Source organism: Toxoplasma gondii, chromosome XII (assembly GCF_000006565.2).
Source record: "Toxoplasma gondii ME49 chromosome XII, whole genome shotgun sequence".
Lineage (NCBI taxonomy): Eukaryota > Apicomplexa > Conoidasida > Eucoccidiorida > Sarcocystidae > Toxoplasma > Toxoplasma gondii.
Genome location: NC_031480.1, coordinates 2,741,022 through 2,754,167, shown reverse-complemented (window position 1 = coordinate 2,754,167; position 13,146 = coordinate 2,741,022). Strand labels below are relative to the sequence as shown.

Sequence of the window (13,146 nt, the reverse complement as noted above, 5' to 3'; positions counted from 1 at the left end):
GCGGCTTTCTTGGTGAGGCAGCTCGACAACGCCCAGGACGCAGAGGGGAGGAGGGGATAGCGTGGGCGCATGGCGCGGAGGGCGCTGGCGGATGCGAGGGTGGCTCGAAGAGAAAACCCCCGTCTTTCTGGGGTAGACGTGATCAGTCCGATTCGCGCAGTCTGGGGGAGGCCGTCGTGTGCCTGTTCTTCGAGCGACGTTGTCTAGCACTGCCCTTGATGCAGGATTTGCGGCGAATGAAGAAAGACAATTTCCCTCTCTTCTTTTCTATGCACTTCGCAAGCCGAGAGGACGGCGGCGTTCATTGTTGGAAACAGGAAACGTCTTTCTCGTCTGTGCCCGTCCAGTTCTTGTGTTTCTCCCGTCTTTGCCTTTTCTGCGTTGCTGAATCTCGCTTCCTGCTGAGGAACTTCAGGCAACTCCGGTGAGGTGGATGGAAGCGGCGCAGGAAAGCGCACAGACAGAATGCAGATTTGGAGCTTTCTGGACGGTTGTTTCCAGGAGAATCTCAGACACATCGAGAAGTCGGTGGAGGGTGCAAGAAAGAGGAGGGTGCTTTTGTGTGTGTGCTTCCCATGTAGTTAGTGAACGGGTCTTGGCCCAGAACGGCTTCTCTGGGGTGACCTACGGCGTAGCTTGCAGAATCACTGTTTTCTAAACAGTTTTTCTTATTTTTTTCGCAGAAGGAAACCCGAGTTTGTCGAATTGCTTTCCTTCCCCGATTTTCACATTCCCGAGTGTCGTTGTGCGCGTTTGGTGCCCTACATTTCGTGGATTTCTCTCTTTGCAGGAGCTTTGCTTCCTGAGTTCGAGAGTAGCTTGGCTGCCCTCGCGCGCTTTTGGGAAGCCGTTGCCGGTTCTTCCCCTTCGGGAGTGGAGAAGGAGTGTAATTCGGGGGAGAGAGACGCGGACATGTCAACGCCAGAGAAAATTGGAAGACACGAAGCGAGCAAGGGGGATCGTGCATGTCGAAGGATAAGGGCACTGTGTGTGTCGTGGCTAGAACCGGAATGATGCGAAGTGTTTCTGGTGTAACAGCGTCTCGAAGTCTAATAACTCTTTTGCCTGATTTTGTTGTGAAAAAACAGGGGCGGGGAGGGTGAAGAAAGGAGAGGAAAGAAAGTCACGCTGTGTCCAGCACAGACGCGAAAAACACAGAGAGCAGAGCGCAGAGTCACGACGAGAACCTTGCTTTTTAGAAAGGCGACTGTGCAGTGTTAGGAGAGGAAGACTGGCGCGGTTTCTTCGGAGCAAGTTTGTGTCAGCTCACAAGAGATGCGCATTTACGGTCGATGTATACAGAGGTGCCCACCCACCAACTGCCTTCTCACTTTTTTTCTCCATCGATGTTTCAAGCTTCTGTGGCTCCTGGCCTCTACGTTTTTGTGTCTCCACAACCGTTCGCGTACTTGCCACCTCTCGCGTCCAACGGGCTGACTCTGAGAGCCTCCAGGCACACTGGCAAGGCTAAACAGAAGAAGACAGTTCGTCGAAACGTAGACATTCCGTTTTATCCTGTGTCGCAAGCGGTCGAGGTTCAGTCGAAGTTTCGCGTTTCGGCTCGTGGTTTGCGAACTGACACTACGTGAAAAAGTTCTCTTAAAGTCGCGGAAGCTGAAATCGCGAGTTGCTATCTACGCAGAAACGCTCTCCGAACGAGACGCTGTCGACTGGTCAACGAAGTCACCATCTCCTCTGCAGGAAATGTGCAGCGAGGAAATAAAGATCGTGACCGACCGACGTCAATATGAGATTCTTTTTTTTTATTTCCTCGCAGTGGAGTACGCTCACATTCTGCTGCTTAGCAAGAAACAGTGAGAACTGGACTGGAAGTTTGCTTCGAACCAACATCCAGCGTGGCACTTCGAAGAAAAAGACTGGCGCGAAATCCCAATGTTCGTGGAGGCGCTGTAATGTTCTGCAGAGACAGATCCAACGGGCCACCTGCGTCGGTAAAAGTATATTTGTGTATGAATCTGTGGAGTTGCTGTCTGTGCACGAGCGAGCGGACCAAATTCCTGTCGTTTGCTCCGCTTGCACACTTACACAGATTGCGAGGGACTCGGCATATATGCTGGCGTGCTTCTTGGCTCTCTTGAAAAGCCAACACCGTCAGCATCGCTTTCTTGCGTTTGTAGAGATAGACTGCCGCTGTGCCGTCCATTTGTGCAGTTCATGTGTCGACTACGCGCTGTAGCTGTCTCGGGCTACACCCGCAGAAGGGCAGAGGTATGGAAGATGGCAGTGAAGTGAAGTTTCCACCCATCCACATATACTTGCTAAGATAGCTCCAAGAGATAGTACAAAATGGAAATGTGCAACACTATAATATGCATCGTGTAGTGCAATATCCGTACTTGCATTGCCCATAACAACATCTCTTGTACCTCCTAGAGTCCACAGAAGAATAAAAAACATAGAGCAGCCCATAAATCTACCGTTCGTGTAGTTTTCTTTTTTTACTGGCCCACTCGAGTGTTTAGCCGGGAAGTTAGCGTGTAACATATAGAACCGAGTATCAACTTGGATGCACAGGTGGACATAAAGAATCCTTGTACGGTTTGTACCTTCTTGACTCCTCAGTTTAAGCTAATCAGCTGCACTCGTCGCGTTATCCGTGCCGCGGCTGTTCTGTGAGTTCACTGGAACGAGCAGGGGATCTGCTGCGTATAGCGGAAAAAGGCGAAGCGTGAACGAAACAAGCGACGGAGGCCCTTGACTGGGCTCCGCGTGAGGGAAGAGTGGCTTCCCGTCCCGACATGTGTGTGTCTGCAGTTTCACCGCACTCGAACGTGCGAAACGACGTGTGGTTTCTGCCGGAAAAAAAGGGAAATCTGCGTGATGCGGTGCCCTGGCCAAATGTGCCGAGACAGACGCTGCATGGCCCACGATGTGTGAGGCAATCCAGTTGTCTTTCGGCGCGGGAGTCTCGAGCCTCCCTTGAAGCGCATCGGAAGACAGACCGGTTTCTGCATTTTTGTGACTGTGTGAAAAGAGCTGCATTTCTCGACAGAGAAGCAGGAATCCAGAGCCGCGCTGAACGCAGACCTCCTCTTCTCTGCAGCTTGTGCGGACTCCGGTGGTGCCACAGCTGGGCAGGTGTCTCGCCTGCCGCTTCGTGTTTGTCCGCTGGTGACTCGAGGTGTGTGCGAGTCTTTCGTGATGGAGGAGAGCGAACTTGGGAGAGCAGATGTCTGCGTACAAACTTCTCTTCAAAAAGGGGCGCGAAAACGCGCGGGGCGTCTGCAGACCAGCCTTGCGCTCGTTCCTCCGGCGAAAAGTCTCGCGCTGTCTTGAACCGTGTTGGTTTGGGTCGGTGGCCTGGCACCTCTCTCGTGGGACATCGTCGCGACGCGTGGGACAGAAGAAAACGCGGTTGTGGGAGCTGGTGTTACATCGTTGTCCGCGCCGCCTCGGCCCTCGTCCTCGACTGCGACAGGGCGGATTCTCCGTTGTGCACTTTCCTCTGCAGACATCTGGACGTAAAAACACCGCAGAGACCGCGCATTCTCGGTCATTATCGGCGAAGAAAACGACCCACAGAGAAAGAAAACCATCCGAAGAGAAAGAAAACCATCCGAAGAGAAAGAAAACGACCCGAAGAGACGGACGAGGAGCTCGAGGCGCGCTCAACTTCTGGAGAACCCTCGTATACTCTGGACCGCAGAACCGGGCCCGCGAGAGGGCAACGGCGGCGACGGCGCAAGGCGCACTGCCACGGAGACTGGCGAAAAAGGAGAGGAGGCGGAGACCGAGAGAGACTCGAAACAGCGGGAAGAGAAAAGACGAAAAGAAACGGGGAAACAAGAAGGACTCAGTCGAGACGTCGCCTCGTGCCGCACTGCGCGAGCGTCGTGTGTGTGCACGCAAGAAGCTCGGCGCGGCTCCGGGAAGGCGCCACCTGGTCGCTGCTCTCCAAAACTGGCGGGAGATCTCCCCGTTCTCTCTTCGGAACGCCCAGCGCTGCACAATGCCACAAGATCTCCTCACGGAAACACGCAAGCTCGGAACGCGTGCGGTGTGCGAAAACAGGCCTCTTCTCTTCTTTTGCTCACCGTCAACTCGACAGGCTCCTGTTCTCGCGCTTGGGACATCTTCTGTGTTGCTCTCTCTCTGTCTTCCAGTCCCGCAACGACCGCACGCGAGCCACGGCGAGTCGAACGACCTCGCGCAAGAAATTCTTTCTTCGTTCTCCTCCTACGACTGTCTCGCGACCCCAACTGCCGAAACCTCCCGCGATTGTCGTCGCAGAACTCCAGTTTCTGCGGCTTTTCGCCGCGAATGCCGCCCCCCTGCGCCTTGTACGTAGAGGGTCCCCTCGAGAGCGGCGAGCCCGCTGCGTGCGTCGTGTCGGTTTTCACTGCCGAAAAAAGTCCAGCGCCTCCACGCACCGCCAGTTGGACGCGAAACGTGGCCCTTCCGGTCTACGACGCTTGGCGAATCTGTTTTAGCCGCAGGAAAGGCTCTTTTCTGCCTCCGCCCTGCCCGCGAGCCTTCTTGTCTTGCCAGGCGACGCCACATGAGGTGAATGTACACCCGAGATTTCGGCTCGACAGACACCAGGAAAGTTCAGGTGTACATACACCTGAGCTTTCCGGTCGGCCGGACCTGCACACCAGTGACTCGAAAAGCCTTTTTTTGGCTCGCTTCGGTGAATCGCTTCTTTCTTCCGCCGTAAAAGACAATGTTGATTTGGAGACCCGGTGAACAGCGACTTCCCCGCCGCGCGCTTCCCAGTGCTTCTGCGTGTCTGACCTGTCTCTGGCCATCAGGGCCAGCCTTCGTCGCTCTGCCCCCAGGCGCTACCTTTTCTCCCGTACCTTCCCTCGAATGCAAACTGCGACCAGGGCTGCTCAGCGCCCTCGCCGCAGACAGCCTTTGGCGCCCGTGACACAAATGAATGTTCGAAGCAGAGACTGCATGCCCTTTGATGTTAAAGCTGAAGTTGTCTGCGGTTCGGCTGCCTCACGGAAGAATGACCCGCAGAACCTCGATACAGCCCAACTATGTTAACAGCCTGTTGCTCCACCAGGGACCCCCGCCGTATGAAATGCGGAGATGAATGCATAGATTCTCGAGTGCAGGAACCCGAGCACGGCGGTACATGCATCGCACTTTTTCTTTAGCCGCATATTCATATGCATATGTATAAATATACATGCATCTCTAAATGTGTACATGCATGTGTTGGTGAGGGAATGACCTTCTGCGAGGCTTCGTGTGTATTCGAGCACGCCATGTAGGTTTACAACTGCGCAATGTGTATAGGCTTGCTGAATGCGTTTTCGCTGATTTGGTTGCTGGAAATGTAAAACACAGAGACGGAGGAACCGTCTCCTTCGGGTCCCCGACTTCTCAGAACGAGACCCTATTCGCGCTTTCTTTCTCGCCGGGTTTCTTCTGCACTGTCTGCCAGCACCTTTTCCTTTTTTTCCAAAAGTGGATCTGAGAGGAGGCACGAGCACAGCTTGTCCCCACTCATACTGTCTCCGTCTCTAGAGAGAAGACGACACGGAATCGGCTCTGAGGCGTATCGTCTCTGGGAGAAAGAGCGAGTCGGTTGCCGACAGAAAGGCTCTGGACGGCCCGCGAGGGAGAATACACCGGATACGCGGAGGATTCCTTGCCCACCACGGGAACAGCAGAAGCCGAGCAAGGGGAGATAAAGTGAGGAACGCAGAGAGAAGAGAACGTCTGCGAGGATAGAAAGAGCAGGAAAGAATAGGTGAGACGAAGGCTCAGGCGAGAGAAGCAAACGTACAAACAACGTGGAGAACAGAGGGACGACAGACGAAAAAGGAAACAAGGAGCGACGCGAAACACGACAACCCCACACCATGGAGACTTCCAGTACGCGACGAGACACCGTGCCTGGTACGGATGTCCACGATCACCGGTTCAAGTAAGTGACTCAACGCGTTTCTTGCTTCTTTCCTTTCCCATTCTCTGTGTCTGTCCGTCCTCGCTGTCGGAGATTCGCCCTTACTCCTCCCCGTTCTTTTCTCTCTCTTCTCTCCCTCGGGGCTTGCTTCACTGGCGGTGGGTTTGCGGCCTTCTTCTGTTTCGTCTCTTTTCGTCCCGTTCGCGACGGCCGAGGGTGCCCTTTGCTCTCTGAGGTCCGGCGTTCCTCATTCCTCTTTTCGCTGCGCCCGGCTCTCCTTCAAAGCGCCTGGAGCTTCGCGTCCCCTCTGCTCCCTTTCTGCAGAATCTACAAGATCCAGTTCTGCCGCTTCGCCCTCGCGGGCCGCTGCAGACGTGGTAGCTCCTGCACCTTTGCGCACTCGCTCGAAGACCTGCGCGTGCGGCCTCTCATGAAGAAAACGAAAATCTGCGCCGCCTGGAGAAAAAAGGCATGTCCTTTTGACGACGAATCCTGTAAATTTGCTCATGGCGCCGGAGACCTCCAGAAAGGAAAACCGGCGCTCTGCGAGCTGTTCAGAGCGGGTGAGAAAAAACACACGCTCTGTCTCCAAAAGGAGAACTGAAAACAGCTACGATGCAGCCTCCAACTCTGCACAGACTTCCACGCATAAATCTATTCTGTGAACATTCATCTGTTCATCTATACACATACATACATACACATTTACACACATATATATATATATATATATATATATATATGTGCATATGTATACATAAGTGCGTGTACATCTGCATATAATTATATATATATATATATATATATATATATATATAAATGCGTAAGCCTGTGTGTGTTTATGTTTCTATCTGTCTAGCAGCATGCGTCTGTCTGCCTCACTGTCTCTCTACTCCCCCCATATGTATATACATATATACATAAATATACGCATGTCTACATTTGTATATATGTCTACAGTTATATATATGTGTCTTTGTAAGAGAGAGGCCGTCTCTGCCCCCGTGTTTGTTGTCTTTCAGGGAAGTGCCACAAAGGCTCCCAGTGTCGCTTTGCTCACCATGTCGACGAAATTAGCACGGACTTTGCGCCGCATACAGCCGACGCCTTGCAGCGCGCGTTGCCGAAGAATATCGCTGATCCGCCGCTGCTCAAGCGTCTGTTGTTTCCGCGAACGCCGAACGCACGATCTCCGCTCTCCACCGAGGCGGGAGCACGCCTGGGGAGAGAGCGGGAGGAGACAGGCCTCTTTCTGGAAGAGAGAGACCGGCGGCGAGAAGAAGAGCTTGGCACAAACGGTCCGTGTGGGGGGTCTCCTCGAGTGTCGCCTCAGGGGTGTCTCGGGACTGGACTTACCGGGAAGGCTGGCAAGCTCTCCCAGGTGTGTAGCGAAGATCTGAGAGAGTCAAAGAATCCAGAGATGGAGAAGCGCGACGCCGTGGAGTACAGTGGCGCGTCGCCCGCCTCACTGCAGTCCTCTCAGTCGTATGCTTCGTTCAGTTTCGCGTCGCCGAGCTCGAAACGAAGGGGCAAGGCCGCGGCGCGCGTGGCTGCCTCAGCAGGGTCCGGAACTCCAGACTCTGCGAGTCTCTTCTCACCCTTCTCTTCGCCCTCTCTGCCGCTTCTGGAGGTGTCGCCCCCCGCGCCTCCCTACGCGCGGCTGATCTGCGGCGTCGGTGAAGAACGCACCGAAGGCGCGCGCCGGCTTCCTGGGGAGCAGACGCCGCTTCTCTCCTCTTCTGATTCGTTCGCTGCAGGGCCTTCTTCTGCTGGAGGTTTCGCTGCCGGCTCCTTCAACTCAGGACCTTTGGGCGCCGCCGAGATCTGCGACCAGAGACGCGGGGCGCTGCTGGACATTCCTGCACCTCCCGCACCTCCACCCTTCGCATTTGCTCGTCCAGAGCCCATGCCTGCTGAGAAAGGCCTGCCTTCTCTGCTGTCCGAGGAGTCGTACGACACAGGCGGTGTGGGGACAGCCACAAGTCCTCGCAAGGCCTTGCCCAGCGGGTCCGTGACCAGCGGCATGGACCCCTCTTCTGCGTCTCCGCAGTCGATTGCTTCGTCTCCAGGCTTCTTCCCCAGCGTCTCCAAGGACGGGCGACTGGCGACGGCGGCGTGCCCCGCCTGGCAAGGCCCACGACCCGAGGGTGTATGTACACCTGGGCCGGAGCCGCCGCGCGTCCCGCTCTCGCCTTCCGTCGCATGCGGTGCACAGTTCGCGTCGTCCACTCTCTTCGCTCAGATGGGCGCCGCCTCCGCGCGCTCTCGGGGCTCTGGACGACCCGCTGCGCCTCTCGGCTCGGTGGATCAAGACGCTGCAGACGGACCTGTTTTAGACGGAGACGCATCAGCCGCCTTCTCGCCTTCGTCTGCCGTGGCTTCTCCCGCCTTGAAGAAGTCCAACGCGTCGCCCCGAAAGAAGAGCGGGGAGGGCCTTCCGCGCGGCCGAGACCCCACTCGTCATGAGGCCTCCTCTTCGCGACCCTCCCCCGCGCCTCTCTCTGATGCTTCCTCTTCTCTCGCGGCTGCTTCTTCTCTCTCTAGTGCGTCTGCCTCTTCTCTCTCTGACGCTTCGTCGACTTTCTCTGCTCTTCTCCCGGCCTCGCCACCCGTCTCGCTGCCATCCCACAGAGGAGGGCCCCGCGGGCCGGGTTCCCCGGACTCCTACGCACGAAGCCCTGAGGGCCCTGTGTACGTACACCCCGTGCATTCTTCGGCGGCGTCCAAGGCGCCGGGCGCATCTCCGAAAGGCGCTGGATGCGCAGCGGCGTCCCCGACAGGCCCTGGGCGTCAGAGTTCCTCCGGTGCGAAGAAGGAGAAGATGGAGCGGAAGCCTTGTCACAAGACGACGCGTGCGGCCGAGGGCGGCCCGCCGCCTCTGAGCGAGACCAAGAAAGGGTCGCGGAAGTCGCCCTCGCAGGCCCGCGGGCGTCCTGAAATGGCGCCTTCTCTACGCGTTGCTTCGGCCTTCTCTCCGTCGTGTTCTGCCGCGTCTCCGCAGTTCTGTGGCGGGTCTCACGCCCCCACTCGCTTCCCCCGGGCGCGTTCCCTGTTCCCTGCTGGGGCGCCTGGGGACCCTCGCCTCACACCGACTTCCGAGGGTCCTCGGGAGAGCGAGGGCGCCGGTGAGTGGATCAGAGAAGCTCCGAGACTGTCTGTAGCGGGGCCAGTGTGTTTTGGAGACCTCCGACCCGACTGCTCTGCAGGGAAGAGTTGCATACATGCGCCGCCTCCCGTTCAAATTCCTCTCTTGCCCTCCTGGGCGTCTCTGGTCGCACAGAGACCCCCGTCGACTTCGTCGCCTTCGAGTTCTTCGATCTCTCCGTTCGCCTCCTCTCCATTGACATCCTTCTCGCGTCTCTCCACTGTCTCTCACCCGTGCCTCTCCGTCGGGAATGCCACCAGTTGCTCGTTCCATGCTTCTTCTCCCCCTGCGTGTTCCCCCGTCTCTCTTCCTCTGGGAGGCGCCTCTCCCTCTTCCGCGCCTCCTTCTCTTCCTCTTTCTTCCCTCTCCTCTGTGCCTGCTGCTTCTTTCTCCTCTCCCTTGTTTGCGACATGCACCGAGGGGAAGGAGGAGGAAGGGTCTGAAGGCGAACCCGGACAGAGCGCAGAATCTGGTCGAGTGGGAGAGGCAGCGCCGCCGGGATATCGGCCCAGAGGAGACTGCGAGAAGCGCTCGTGTTGGAGCGGCGAGAAGAAAAAGAAGTACGTTGCGCTGAGCCACAGTCGCTCCCTTCCCCAGACAAACAGTCCGAAACGCGAAGGCCCTTCTCGGCTTAAAAACGAGTTGAGTGGAGCGCAGATGGAAAATGAAGGACCAGCAGAATCAGAGACGACAGCCGGGGCGTCTCAGCCATGCCCGTGGAGGCCGCTTCCTCGCTGCGGGACTCCGGTTCTCGTCTCTTCGGCGTCTCCACCTGTCGGCGTCGTCTGTCTGTCTGCGTCGCCGCCGTCTTTTTCTTCGTCGTTCGTGCATGCAGGCGAGGCCGAGGAAACCCCCATTCTCTCTCCATCCGTGGGAATGCCTCAGTACTCCTGCCAGATTTTATCTGGGGCCCTTTCTCTCGGTGTCTCTCCTGGAAATCCCTATCCCTTCTATCCATCTTTCCCCCCGTTCCCCGCGCCTTCGCCTGCCTGTGCATCCTTCTCGACTCTGCCTTCGCTGCCTTCTCCTCTGCCGCCTTCGCTGCCTTCTTCTCTGCCGTCTTCGCTGCCTTCTCTCCTGTCTCCGTACCTCCCTGCTTCGCACTCACAGGCCTTGCCGCTGTGTCAGAGCGAACCGGGTGTTCCCGCAGTCTCCCCACCGCCCGCGTCCGCGCTCTCGTCTCTGCCGCCTCCCCAGCATTTCTTCTCCTTTTCGGCGTCCCCAGGTCCGCCGTTCTTCGCGCCTGCGTTCGAGGGGCGGCCGTACCAGGCGTCTCCCGTCGCATCTGTCTTCGTTCCTTCTCTCTTGAAGGAGGAAGAAGTCGAGAGGTTTTCGCCTCCCCCCGAAGCTCCGTGCCGTGCGGCTTGCGAGAAAGGCCAAATGGAAGGCTGGACGCCGCCACGAAGCAACTCTTCTCCGTTAGCGGCTCCATGCAGAGACAGAGATCGGGCGGGCGGTGCGCTAGGGCCGCCTTTCGCTCTCGGGAATGAAGACACTGCCCGGGAAGAAGAGGGAGGAGAAGCACAACGGACTCCTCTCTCAGTAGCGGCGTCTGGCGCCTCTTCGATGCGTCTTCCGCATCTCCTCGTCACCCATGGAGCCCCAGAGAGTGAAGAGCGGACGCAGGAAGACACGAACATCTCTTCTTGGGGACCTGAACCCAAGGAACACCCGTGGTCGGGCCCCGCTTCGGGTGTACATACACCCCCGGCATCTGTGAACCGCCGCGGAGAAAGGAGCCCCGAGAAGCCACACGCGCTCAGCGGAGCGGTTTCTTCTCCCGCAAGGCCTTTTTCCAGTAAAGTCGGTCCACGGCCTTCAGGCGACTCCGACAGAAGTTCGTCTTGCCAAGAAGAGCGAGAAGACGTGCAGGAAGGAGGGCCGGCAGATGCTTCAGCGGAACTGGGAACTGAGGACAGGTCTTTCGACCGTGGTCGACAGGCCTCAGACGCGTCGAGGCTCCGACCTCCTGCAGACGACTTTTACCCAGAGCACGACGCGTTCGGTAACGAGAAACGTGCGGTGTCTAGACATCGGGAGGACTCCTCGAATTCGGGCCAGGTGGCAACCTCCAGTCCCCAACGAAGACACCCAGAAAGGAAAGACAGACCAGGCTTTCCTTTTGAAGACGGCCGTCCGGCGACCCAAGGCAACTGTAGCCAAGACGTTCCTCCCTGCTGTCAACCTGAGCTCTGCTACTTGGACATGATCTCTGTGCTGCGGCTTCAACAGCCGCACATGCCTCAGATTCTTCAGTGCTTCGCACCCGTTCGATACGAAGACTAGAGGGGAGTGCCGAGAAAAAACGCATTTTTGTGGTTTTGTACCTTCCGGCGGACCTCGCAGCGCGTCTCTGTGTCGCTGTGTCCTTCCTCGGCTTTCTGGGAGTCTTCCTCGACACCTAGTGAGGGAGTCAAAGGGCCTTTTTTACTGCATCCGCATGCATTACCCGCCTGGCTCTTCTCGGTCTCTCGGAGGCGAGGAGGACCCTGAAGACGCTTGCGGGTGGAAGATTTCCCCTTTCTGGCTACCAACTCGTTCTCAAGCAACAGGTGCGTCATCTGAGGATTTCAATGAAGCAAAAGTCTCTTCCGAAGAACGTGGTTTCTTCTCCAGCCTCGCGGACTCCTTCCTTCCAAGATTCTCTCCTTCCTGCACGCATCTCTCGTCGTGTGCTGCCCGCGGGTCTGCCACACTCTTCTCTCGGGCGGGTCCGTTTGCCTTTCAAGGCAAGAAATTTTTTGATTTCTCCCCACCGCACATTTCGAATTCGGTTCTCTTCTGTTTGCGGACTCAACACAGCCTCTGTGGGAGCCTTCGTCTCTGAGTGTCGCCGCCTCGGCACCCAGCCGCCGCAGAAGCAGAGATGCTCGCGGGGGTGTATGTACACCGATTTGTAGACCTGGACAGACGCGCGACGTGCGATCTCGGCTCACCGCATGTAGAGACTTGAGAACTTCCTTTTCCCCGTATTTGACCCATTTCCACGAACGCAGATTTTTCTCGGGACGCAGCCTTCCCCAAATTCTCAAGGTTTCTGAGACGCACGCCCAACCTCACTTTCAAAGTGCCTCGGCTTCCCCGGAATCGTAGACAGACGCAGCGACAGCGAAGAGAGACTCGAGAACACACAAACGCTGTGGACACGATACTGGAGAGGAGGCAAAAAAGCGACAGCAGAGGGAAACTGACAGACCTGGAGAATCAGCTCGGACCGCAAAGCAGATACCTATACAGATTCGTCACACTCGCAGACTCAGATCACAAGACAACAGAGGAGAGTATCGAAAGACGAGTGCAATGCACCATTTCGTCCATGTATCTTACTGACTATTTACCGAGATATCTGTCAAAGGATGTCCTTGCACAATTATCAGTAGACAAGGACATGCCACAACATAGACACTCGCACACACACACAGATCTGAAAACGTGGAAAAGTCTGTGTTTCGCGAAACCTCGTGCGTCTCCGAGACCGCAGGAAAGCCTGGAACGACCTGGTTCCGAGCGGCAGAAGGGAGGGGGGGTGAAGAGCCTCTGTTTTCTGATGACGCGAGAACGCCGCTCCATCTGGACTCGCAGATTTTTTTCTGAATGTTCGCCCGAGTTCCGCGACACAGGATCCAGGACAGCGCGTTTCCGAAAAGGACCGAAAGAGAAACGAGAAGGATAACGCTTGAAGTACAGCACATGAAAACACACAGGCATGCGAGACCCTTGACCCGACCAGAGCGAAAAACACAAAACAACCACCATTAAATTGAGGAGCAAAAGTCGAGGCGTTTTGACACAACTACGGGGTCGAGTGGAAGCAATCTATGTTTCATTTCCCCTCAGATCGAAAGTCGCTCGACCGGCTCTCTCGCCATCGCCGTTCTTCAACAGACAGGCTCACTTCTAGAACCGTCTTTCTTCGCTGAGGGCTGCTGTTCTGAAACCTTCCTCAGAAAACTGAACTGTTGCTCTTCTTCAGACGCGCCTCTCCACCCTGTTCGCTTCTCCGTCGCCCGCTCATCTCTCGAAGAGTCCTCGTCTCCGTACCCACACTTCTCCTCTCGCCTGTCTCTTTAGTTCCTTCTTTCCTTCCTTGGCATTTCCTTCTTCCTCTTCGATTCCGAAA

General features: G+C 56.5%; 2 protein-coding genes across 2 annotated transcripts; one reads left to right on the top strand and one right to left on the bottom strand.

Annotated features, from left to right (window-relative positions):
* Window positions 1–2,944: 2,944 nt before the first annotated feature.
* Window positions 2,945–4,094, bottom strand: TGME49_246210 (hypothetical protein; the record flags this gene model as incomplete). Its single annotated transcript, XM_018780776.1, has 2 exons — window positions 2,945–3,476; window positions 4,056–4,094. The coding sequence occupies 2 exons, from the start codon at window positions 4,092–4,094 to the stop codon at window positions 3,213–3,215; spliced, it is 303 nt and encodes a 100-aa protein (XP_018634914.1). The 3' UTR covers window positions 2,945–3,212.
* A 2,217-nt stretch (window positions 4,095–6,311) lies between these two features.
* TGME49_246200 (zinc finger (CCCH type) motif-containing protein) lies at window positions 6,312–11,312 on the top strand (the record flags this gene model as incomplete). The annotated part of the gene is made up of 2 exons (XM_002366987.2): window positions 6,312–6,444; window positions 6,904–11,312. 2 exons carry the CDS (start codon window positions 6,312–6,314, stop codon window positions 11,310–11,312), a joined length of 4,542 nt encoding a protein of 1,513 aa, XP_002367028.2.
* Between the last annotated feature and the right edge of the window lie 1,834 nt (window positions 11,313–13,146).